The sequence below is a fragment of the Nematolebias whitei genome, chromosome 15, assembly GCF_014905685.2.
Source record: "Nematolebias whitei isolate Nwh7 chromosome 15, NemWhi1, whole genome shotgun sequence".
NCBI classification, from domain to species: domain Eukaryota; kingdom Metazoa; phylum Chordata; class Actinopteri; order Cyprinodontiformes; family Rivulidae; genus Nematolebias; species Nematolebias whitei.
Genome location: NC_056512.1, coordinates 3,095,500 through 3,107,190, shown reverse-complemented (window position 1 = coordinate 3,107,190; position 11,691 = coordinate 3,095,500). Strand labels below are relative to the sequence as shown.

The window sequence follows — 11,691 nt, the reverse complement described above, 5'->3', positions numbered from 1 at the left end:
GGGCGTAGAAGAAAATAATGTTTTTAATTTAAGAAAAGCAGTCTCAGTCTCAGGTGACCAGATAAATGGTCTGGAGGTAGAGGTGAGCTGAGAAAGTGGGGCGGCCACTCGACTGTAATTTTTAATAAAGCGCCTATAAAAATTTACGAAGCCCAGGAAGCGTTGCAATTGTTTCCTGGACTCGGGGGTAGGCCACTCGACCACAGCTCTTGTTTTTTCTGGGTCGGTCTTGCAGTGGCCTCCCCCAAAAATGAAACCTAGGAAGGGAACCGAGGGGACATTGAATTGGCACTTCTCGGCTTTCACGAACAGCTGATTCTCCAGTAACCTCTGGAGGACCTTCCTTACCTGTCCCGCATGCAGAGAGGGATCACGGGAAAAAATGAGGATATCGTCAAGGTAAACAAACACAAAATCGCCGATGAAGTAGTGTAATACGTCGTTCACGAGGGCCTGAAAAACCGCGGGGGCATTTGTTAAACCAAAAGGCATAACTAAATATTCAAAATGGCCGAGGGGTGTTTTAAATGCTGTTTTCCACTCGTCGCCTTCTCTTATGCGAACGAGGTGGTAGGCATTTCTTAAATCCAATTTAGTAAAAATGGTGGCAGATTGTAACTGCTCATGGAGGGAGTTGATTAAGGGGAGTGGATATTTATTTTTAACAGTAATACTGTTCAAACCGCGATAGTAGATGCAGGGACGTAAGATTTTATCTTTCTTGGAAACAAAAAAGAAACCTGCACCGACGGGAGACGTGGAGGGGTGAATGATACCAGAGTCGAGGGACTCGTTGATATATTCTTTCATGGAACCCCTCTCGGGGCCCGAGAGATTATAAAGTCGGCTAGACGGCAAGGGGGCGCCAGGGAGTAAATCAATGGCACAGTCATAGGGACGGTGAGGAGGGAGTGATAAGGCTCTCTGTTTGCTGAACGCCGACGCGAGGTCGTGGTAGGCAGTGGGAACAGCGGAGAGATCTACCTCCTCACTAGGAGGAGTGACCACTGGCTGCCCGGCAATCGCGGAGTGTAGACAGTCTTTGAGGCACTTATTGCTCCACTTCTCTACTCGTCCTAGCTCCCAATTAATGTCTGGGTTGTGCGTTTTCAGCCAGGGAAAACCTAAAATAACCTGAGAAACGGAGGAGTCAAACACAAAAAAATCGGTTCTCTCATGGTAGTTGCCAGAGATGATTAAGTGAAGCTTGATGGTTTTTCGTTGGACAAGCGCCAACGTCTCACCAGTTACGCCGGAAACAGAAATGGGAGTGATTTCGCGAGTGGGTAAAGAGTATTTGGTGACCAGGTCCGAACTGGTGAGATTTTGTTCGGCGCCTGAGTCAACCAGGGCCAATAAGGGGACACGAGAACTGTTTATTTGGATAACTGTGGGCAAGAGGAGTTTAAATGGGGAGATAAGAGCTGAGTTACCCACTAGTATCTCCCGCTTTACTGGTGGGCTTGCTCGTTTCCCCGAAACGGGCAGAGAGGTAAATAATGACCGGAGTTGCCACAGTAAATGCAGAGGTTAGTGTTTCTACGGCGCTCTCACTCTTCAAAAGTCAACCATGTTAGCCCAATCTGCATGGGTTCTGGCTCGGGAGGCACGGAGAGTTTGGTCTGGGGAAACAAACAAGGAAGATTAATAACCGGGGACGTTTGCATATGGTAACCTTCTTTCGCTGTCTTAAAATAACGAGGTTCACCTGAAGGGGCTGCGAACCCGGAAGTGGAAGGCTTCTGGGGGTTGTAGTCCCGTCTCGCCTCCGTTCCCGGAAGCGGTCATCAATGGCAATAGCCATTTCAATAAGTTGGTCGAACACTTCCGGTTCGTCTCGTGCAGCGATTTGGTCCTTTATCTGGTTGGAGAGTGAGTTCAGAAACGCACCTTGGAGAGCAAGATCGCCCCACCTCGTTTGAGTCGCCAGGATCCGGAACTCCAGGGCGTACTCAGAAACAGGACGGCGGCCTTGACGTAACCCCAGGAGACGTTTCACTGCGTTTGGAGCCTGCAGGGGGCGATCGAAGATCCGTCGGAACTCCTTCAGGAGTTGAGAGTAAGTAGCCGGGGGATTCACGTGGGACTGCATAAAAGAATTAGCCCAGCGAAGGGCGTTACCTTTGAGAAGGTTAATAAAGTAAATAATTTTAGCAGAGTCTGTGTGGTAGAGAGACGGGGCTCCCTCGAAAGCGAGTCTGCACTGCAGCAGAAAACCCCCACATTGGTCGGGATCTCCGGCGAACAGTTCAGACGGTTTGACGAGCAGCTGCTGACCATGGGAGGTTGCGACAGGCGCCTCACTAGGGACGCTGGGGACAGGCGGGTCGGTCGGATCTGGAGGAAGAGGAGGTAGGAGTTGTTGTTTGATGGAGTAAATCATACCTCCGAGTTCCTGCATGTTGGACTGGGCCACACGTTGCTGGGTCAGAACCTGTTGCAACATTGTTTCTAGTCTGGAGATCCGTTCCACCTGTGAGATGGCGATTGTCTGTTCGCCCCTGGTCTCATTCTGGGTCTGCTTTGGCTGGAGCATTTCTGTCGTAACCGCGGGGAACCCAGATTCGTATGAGACCCGGAACGAGACAGACTCAGGTGGATACAAAAGAACAGTGTTTATTTACAGGTGATATATACAGTACTGGTGCAACTTCTCTGCAGCTCCTGGAGGAGGTAGAGGAGGAACAGTCAGAACGATGGTAGAGTTCTTAAGAGATAGTTATTTTGTGTTCTGTGAATCTCTTACAGTTTGGTCCAGAGGAGGGTTCCAATCCTCCTGTCCACGAGAGCTCCAGAGAGTCCAGAGAGAGTCCAGTAGCTGGCAGGGCAGGCACTGTCTGGATTAGAAGCACCAGGCGAGGGAGATCCAGGCACGAGGGTAATTGAACCAAGGAGGGATCCAAGGGGGTCTACAAACCAAGAGCTGGCCACGAGGGAGTCCAAGGGACCAGGAACAGGACACGAGGAGTCCAGAAACCAACGGATCACGAGGGGTCCTTTTAACAAGCCGAGGAACCAGGAAAACACTGGAAACAAGAGAGTAAGGTTAGTACTTGTGGGTATTAGCCTAAAAGGCTTGAAGCACAACTACCATGGAAGGTGATATGCTCCAGCGAAGAGTAGCACTGGACTGCAGCCTTTTGTAGCAGGGGCGCCTCCTCAGTCTGATGGCCGTCAGGTGTGGGCGATTAGTGGCCATCTTGGAGGAGGAGCTGCAGGCAGTGGTACTCTTACACTCAGAATGACTAAGCACAATTGAACAAGTACACCCAGATTTTAATATGCATGAGGAATGACTGGCAAATCCTCATAGATGAGCCTGAAAATCGGACCTAAGCTCAGCCAAAAAAAGGTTGGGTTTGTCCGATGGCATGATCGGTTTGGAAGTGTCAGTCAAATCCTCAGGCTATAAAAACAGATGTCTCTGTAAAACCTCTGCTGTTGGGGACCACTACTCGTGTGTGGATGTAACGAACAGGACCTGTTTGGACCATGGGACGATTGTGGATTAATAGGACAAGTTTTGGACGGTCTCAGCTGAGGAAGTATAAGGGTGAATCCGTTGGAATACGCTTCGTTTGGAGCTATTTATCTACCTTCAGCCTGGATTATTCCTGAATCCTTTTCTTCAAATTCAGACCAGCTGGAAAAGACCAGAAACGGCCCACATCCAAGAGGGGATGGGGAAATCTGCTTCTTGCTAAAATCAGTAAAATGGTAAGAAGACGTTTCACAAACTTAGTCCTAAATAAAACCTTATTACAAATTAAAACAGCAGTGCATGTATTGGCAAGTAGAAATATCAATTATATTATAAACCTGGTTGTTCAGAGTTGCAGAAAGGTCTTCATTGCAGTGAGAAATAACGTATTGGGTCAGGTAGAGAGTGTAGGTAAACTGTGTGGATACTGGTGCTCCTGAGTGAGTCAGGGCGTGGCCGGCTGTACAAAAGACATCCGAGGCCGAGCAGAGTGGAGTCCACGAGCCATCCTCAAGCCCTCCACAGGGACAGAAATCTACCTTGCCCAGGAAAGGTCAACAACTGGAAAGTGACTAAGGAGTGAATATTATTCATTATGTAACCTCTTTGTAATCGAATGTAATCATTACTGTGCATACCGCTGTTCCCCTGCAAAAATTATTGATTAAAAGCAAAGCAAAACGTAAAAATCTGGATTCTTATTTCATCACCCCCTTTGTTCTTAGAAGTGGAAAACTTGGTTCAGAGAAACAACAGAAGCATGGGAGGCTTCAAACGGTTTTATTAGCTTTTGATTATAAAAAAAAACATCCAAGAGTCTAGCGCCTAGACTCTAAACAAAGCCAGATCGGTTAACAATTGCAACGCTAAATCAGGAGATGAGCTACCGTTAACTTGCGCTTCCTCGTCTGCTAAACGTCCCCACTCCTGCTGCTAGGTCGGGTGAGGCACGAGGTGAGACTTTGGGTGTGGTGCAAGGATCGGAGGTAGTTAACAGTCTGGGTGAATCATCTCCATACAGCCTTGAACTAGACTGTCCTGGAAAATCAGCTGCAGGTAATACCTGAGTCTCAGGATTAGTTTTAGATCCCTTGGAGGAGATAGGCTGCAGTGAGGGTGTGGCACGTGTCCTGTGTCTACCTCACTCGGGAAAGCACAACAGTGGCTCTTACACAGTTTGTCAAGCCTGGGCTTAATGTCTGTCAGTGCCATACGCATGTCATTGTCCACGTGTTGACATGCTCTATGTTTTGTTTTGAGTACCTTTAAAGTTGAAAAACCAGACTCACAAGTAAGTTGTTGCAAAAGGGAGAAGGCATTTCAGTGCCCTGTCAGCCAAGCTGGGATAGTCCTTTTTTACATATATCCATTAGTTATGCCCCTTTTGCACTGCCCCTAATCAGTCCCAACTCTGCTCAGCCCTGCACACCCTTACTCAGCCTGGATTTGCACCTGCACTTTAGGACCAATTCTGGAGGCGTGTCCAGAATCCAAGTCCTGCTAATGAGAGTTCTGCGATGAGTTACTCAAAGCAGTCTGCTCCTCAGATAAATAATACTAAATTATTATTTTTATATATGAATGTTTCTGTTCAGTGCCCCAACACGACTTCTGTTGTAACTTGGCGCTGTATAAATAAACTGAACTGAATTAAATCTGATGAACCAGATTCTACAAAAACATTTATATTTAAATCTAAAAGAGGTTAAGTCTGGTCCTCTGGACATTCAAAAAACAAACCAAAAAAAATTTAAAAAATGTAGAAACGTTCATCCGAAAGACTTCTTCAGTCTGAGGTGCTGTATTCATCTCATAGCTGTTTATATAAGACTGAGCTGAATACAGCACCTCAGACTGAAGAAGTCTTTCGGATGAAAGAAGAAACATTTCTACATTTTTTTTGTTTGTTTTTTGACCGTCCAGAGGACCAGACTTAACTTTTTTAGATTTTTCTACCTGGATTAGTGAGCATGCATCAGGATATCTATATTTAAAATTCTATATTTTTCTTCATCATTTGATGTATTTGCACTCATTGTGGTTTCGTTTCTTGTATACAGATTATTTTATCTTGTATACAGATTATTTTTAGCTTTGAATTAAAGTTTAGCTTTGATTTAAAGTGTAATGCTCGTTTTGTGATTTGTAAATAGATCGCTACAGTAATTTCATTTAGTATTTCTAATGAGGTGATGATAATTATTCCAATGCTTTTTGTATGTTGCTAAATTTAAAGGACTTGGGTTTTGCAAATATCTTTTATATAACTTATTTTTCTTTAAAACAGATTTCCTAAGTTCTGGTTTGTTAAATTTTACAGAACTTCCTTTACCTTTAGACATCAGAGGAAAACATTTGTCAAAAACTGAATGAAATTTTGCATAAAATATTTTATAGGCCACATTCACATCAGAAACTTCATATACTGTTTCCCAAGACATGTTTGCTCGTATATCTGAGAAGTTGTTAATGTTACTTTCATTGAAATTTCTAAAATAATCTCTCTTTGATTTATTTGTGGACTGTTTGTTAATTATGGAAGAAAACTGAAAAACAGGAAGGTGTTATGAAATATCAGTATAAAGAATACCAGATTTGATAACATCAGTCAATGCATTAGTAAAAATATTGTCAATGTAGAGGACTGAGGAGTTATTCTAGTGGGCTTACAAGTGAGGGGATAAAAATAATTTGAAGACAAAATATCTATAAGGTCATCTATGTGATGTTTGTTCTCATTCAAGAGGTTGACATTGAAGTCACCTAATAAATAACAAAGTTTAGCCTCTTTAGCAACAAGTTCTAAGATTTCTGTAAGACATTCTTTGAAGTTGTTTATGTCTATATTAGGAGGATGGTAGATACATCCTACAATCAATTTTCTTTTCATAGATTGAACCTCAATAAAAACACATTCTGTGTAACAGCCATGAAACTTCTCTTCAACATCAGGTCTCTGTTTGAATTCCTGGTCCTTTAGAACATAGAGAGAGACTCCTCCTCCTCGACTTCCTCTACATTGGTGAACAGATGTAGAACCATCAATATTAAACAGTGAATGGATTTCATCATTTAGACAAGTTTCGCTCACTGCAGTTATTGTGAACATATGGTTCAGTGATGCAGGATAATGGTAAAAGTGATCATTCTTTTTTGAAAGACTTCTTATGTTAAGGTGGAGAGAAGAAAAGGTGTTGGACATTTTACCAGATGAAAAGAAAGAGTTGAACTGATTTTCATTCAAATAATTACATGAAGAAGGATCATAAATATTAGACTGGTTTCTGTCATAGGTGTTTAGGTCTATAGAAGAATATTCTGATGAAAATAATAAATCAGGATTGAAACAGGTATAAACCTTATCATTTTGTGGCTCAAAAGAATGAAAAAACAAATTATTATTGGATGTTAAGTTTGGAGGGTCACTATCACTAGTTAAATTACTACATAAATTCATTTGTTTTTGCTTCGGGGAACATGGAACATGAGCTACCATAAGAGGAACAGAAAATTAAAAACATGGTTGAATGCCAGGGCAACAGATTATTGATCATCCTCCTCATTAGAACCCATATGCCGCTCTCTTGTAGGACGCTCACTCATGGCTCGCACTGCGAGTCCATCATAATTCAGATAGGCCCGTTCTCCTCTTGCTCTTGCCGCTCTCATCTCAGGCAGCAGTTCTTTACGCTTCTGACGCACAGCCTCTGAATAATCCTCGTTCATGTAGATGTGTGAGCCTTTCAGTTTGTTTGCTTTAGACAGGATGAGCTGTTCGTCTTTATATCTATAGAGTTGAACTATTATTGGTCTTGGTCTTTTGTCACCATCCTTCAATGGCTTTCCAAGACGGTGTGCTCGATCAATTTCAATGTGCTTTTGATCGATTTTCAATTTGCCATTTAGAATTTCTCTAAATTTTTTCTCTGTGTCAGGCCATTTTTCATTTGGTGATTCTGGGATTTATACAGTAGAGCCCCCAGGAATAAGGTGGATAGGAGATCTGGGACAACACCATGTTCTGTAATTCAACGTTTGTGTGTATGAACATAACCTCCAACCCTCTGACCCCAGGCCCAGTACCCCAGTGTTCTGAGCCGAGCTCGAGGACAGGGGACATTCTGTGCTGTGGATGCACGAGACGCTGCCACCCGAGACCGGATCCTGCTGCAAATGAGAAATAAAGGTACTCTTCATGTTTGCCTGATATGTCTTGTTTGTTTCAGTCTCTTCGAGTTTGTTCCTGTTATTTTTGCGTTTTTGTTGTTTGTTTTTGTTAGTTCCAGTTTGTAGTGATTTATTCTTGGGCCTCGTGTATGCAGGGCTTAATTTTGAGAGGGATCCTGCCAGAACAGGATCCGGGAATTCTCTTATTTTGACACAGTGTGTTCCGGTAACGGTTTTCTTGGCTCTGGTAACTCTCAGGCTTACTGTCACAACTAGAGTTGCAGTCGGGTCCAAACAATCCGGACCTGGCCCCAGCCCGTAACCATCGTCTCCAAACCCCACCCGATCCGACGAATTAACAGTAATTACTGGCCCGAACCCAGAAAAAACCCCAACATTTTTAATTAAGCTTGGACTGCTTATACCATCGACTATTATTAACGGTTGGTGGATGTGCGTGGCTGAGGGGGCAGAAGATCAGAGCTGAAGAGCTGTCAAAACGCATTAAATGCTTCCCCTGCTGCTGCCTGCATCCTGCTCTGACATGTCGGATATTTTGTGATCTCACCTGTTTGGGTCTCGGCCACGCGGGTCTGATGAGTTCAGCAACTCTAAGCCTTAAACAGAGTTAAACTTAAACTTAATAATGCTAAGCCTTAAATAGAATTAAACCTGAACTTAATAGTGCTAAGCCTTAAATAGAATTAAACCTGAACTTAATAGTGCTAAGCCTTAAATAGAGTTAAAACTGAAATTAATAGTGCTGAGCCTTAAATAGTGTTAATCCTGAACAAAGTGCTAAGCCTTAAATAGAGTTAAACCTGAACTTAACAGTGCTAAGCCTTAAATAAGGTCAAACCTGAACTTAATAGTGCTAACCCTTAAATAGGGTTAAACCTGAACTTAATATTGCTAAGCCTTAAATAGACTTAAACTGGAACTTAATAGTGCTAAGCCTTAAATACAGTTAAACCTGTATTTAATAGTGCTAAGCCTTAAATACAGTTAAACCTGTATTTAATAGTGCTAAGCCTTAAATACAGTTGAACTTGAATTTAGTAGTGCTAAGCCTTAAATAGAGTTAAACCTGAATTTAATAGTTCTAAGCCTTAAATAGAGTTAAACCTGAAGTTAATAGTTCTAATCCTTAAATACAGTTAATCCTGAACTTAATAGTATTACGCCTTGAATAGAGTTAAATCGGAACTTAATAGGGCTAAGCCTTAAGTAGAGTTAAACCTGAACTTTTTAGTGCTAAGTCTTAAGTAGAGTTAAACCTGAATTTGAGTACAACCAGAGTGCTGAGTGAGTGTGTGCACTAATGGTGTTTGTCGCCCACAGGTGTGCTCCTGGGAGGATGTGGAGACTCATCAATCCGGTTCCGTCCAGCACTCATCTTTAAGGAGTACCACGCCCACATCTTCCTGAACATCTTCAACAATGTTCTGGCCCAGAACAAATAGAAGCTGACCAGAGCGACAGGGAGGAGAGTTGGTTCAGAGAAGGTGGTGTGAGGGTGGGGAGAGAGATGTAGGAAAGCATGCTGATCAATCCCACAGACATTCTTTTTGAAGGACCACACAGCCAGCTGTGGTCATCTCCTTAGCCAGAGAAGGTACCTGGTGTTTGTCCTATGACCTGTGCAACCTTTCAGAGCAGAGGTTGTTTAACAAATTGTCGTTTTTTTATTCAGAAAATGTTTCTGAACTCATTTGATATTTTGATTCATGTTGGCACACGTGCACTGACGTGATGATGGAGTCCCGACTGACGGCCCATCATATCCGTAAATCTAACACACCATCTAATTGACCGCCCCTCCAGTCAGCAGACAGCAGGTTCAAATCATCGCACCTTAGCTCACAGTGACAAAGAGCTTCAGGTGTCAGCAGGAAGACTCAGCCTGGGTTCATGTTCCAGTAGCGTGTTTGTTGGTGTAGAACTTGAAACCGGGGGGCGTCTCAGTCAGCAGGACTTTGTCCGGTGAAATTAAATCTGATGTCTGCACCGTTAAACCCGTCGTGAAGTGAAGGAAAATCTTAATTGAATGTTGGGAATTTCATTCAAGGAGTTTTTGAGCTGTGGAAAAATGTTTTTTCATAGAAGCCAGTTTCAAATAGTTATGATAAAAAGAAGCCATGAAGAATTTAGGCAGATTTTTTTTTATTGAATTTCTGAGTGATGAAGTTCTATCTGAATATTTTGACATGTAAATGGAAACATGACAACATGAGACTGAAGTCAGTTTTTTTTTTAGTTTTGGCTTCTTGTACAGATGAGTTGGACTCAAGCTGAGCTTAAAGGTCCACAGCTTTAAGGAGAACATGTTTAGTTTAACAACCGTTCTATTGTCTGAGGAGACCCAGGAGAAACCAGGCAGGATAGAGGCCAGCAGGTCCAGGTTGTGGCTACACTTTTGATTCCAACACAAATTTTAAATATTGTTTATTTAAATCTTGTCTAATCGAGCGTTTTAACAAAACGATGACAACAGAACACAGAACAGTTCCCCGACACAGATGCTGCCTGCATCAAATTTTACCTTATTTTTGAAGGGCATGGGGATTTGACTGAGATTCTGTAGTAGAACTAAACCAGAGGTTGTTTATAGAAACAGCTCCATGAAAACTGAATGCTTGGGTGCTCGTGTGCCAACATTGTGTCATTTCCTGTTTCACAGACACACAAGTGGTCAAAAGAAGGAAAGGTCACCTGAAGCTGTCAGCCTGCATGTGATTTAACTAACTGTAATGAAGAATGGTTTGTGCTGATCTGAAACTGGACCAGAACCATGTTATTCTAAACAGGACTGGAACGATGCGGGATGATTTAGTGCCTGCATGTGACCAGATTATTTCCTTCTGTTCAATCCGCTGCAGAGAATCAGAACTAAAACTATCCACTCGCTTCTCGATCAGTGAACTCCTTCTGTCAACAGAACATGACCCATGAAGCTGGCCAGATGTAGAAGAATTGTTCATTGGAGGTAAAGGAACATTTTGAACTTTCATTGTTCAATAGATGTTGTACCTAAAGGAAAAGGTTTGTAAGCTCAATCATCCAGGTAGATAAGTCACTAAAAAAGGTTAAATCGTGTCATCTGGACAGTTTCTTTTTGGGAGAAATGTTTCGTCTTTTATCAGAAAACTTCATCAGTCTGAGGCCTGCCAACAAGATCTGTCGTATAAATAGCACCTCCTTGACGTGTTTCAATGTGCGTCCTCAGGCTGTTTCTGTGAGTAGCTGTCACCCATAAGGCCTAAAACATTTGATTGTTCTACCTGATGATTGATTGTTTTACATGATTTCTGCATGTGTAAAGGCAGTTTCTGGGAACTCCAGAGGGCTGGCTTGAAACACATCAGGGAGGTGTATATTTATATGACAGTTGTGGGTTGGCAGGCCTGATGAAGTCTTTCAGATGACAGACGAAACATTTCTCCCAAAAAGAAACTGTCCAGATGACCTGATTGAACCTTTATGTGTTCTAACTAACGATGTTTCTAAGCTTTCTGTGCAAAAACTGGTTCCAGCTCAATTAAGTTTATTAAAGGGTGATCCATCCGCAGGTGAAATGTAAATGTAGAGCTTCAGGTCGGCCCCGCACAGGTTTTACATTTAAAGTTGAAGTTTAGTAAAGCTGCTGGAGCTGATTCTGTAAACTGATGTTTCTCTAAATGTTCAGTGGAGTTTATGGAGTGAGACGAATGTGGACAGCTTCATTTATACTGTGAATACGTCACTTATTATGCTAACACACTCACCGACCACTGGATTAGGAGCACCCTGCTAACACCAGGTAGGACCCCCTCTGCCTTCACTCTTAATTGCTAAAGCCCTCGACTCAACAAGATGTTGCAAACGTTCCCCAGAGGTTTTGGTCTGGACTGACATGTTAGTGCCACCAAACATGAAAGGGGAAACACCCACATTGGTCTTTCCCTCATTTGCCCTACTCTGGGCCCTCGACCCCCCCCAGCTGCTCCCCAGGTCAGATGAAGATCATGTGTTTGTCGTCAGTCAGTATTACTCAGAGGATCGCT

The 11,691-nt window shown here is 42.9% G+C and overlaps 1 protein-coding gene across 1 annotated transcript in view; it reads left to right on the top strand.

Moving 5' to 3' along the window:
* abat (4-aminobutyrate aminotransferase) overlaps positions 1-10,740 on the top strand; it is a gene marked incomplete in the record, with an annotated part of 131,810 nt that extends 121,070 nt beyond the window's left edge. Inside the window, 2 exon segments of the mRNA XM_037688785.1 lie at positions 7,556-7,667; positions 8,990-10,740. Of these exon segments, the coding sequence (XP_037544713.1) occupies positions 7,556-7,667; positions 8,990-9,111 (234 nt within the window).
* Between the last annotated feature and the right edge of the window lie 951 nt (positions 10,741-11,691).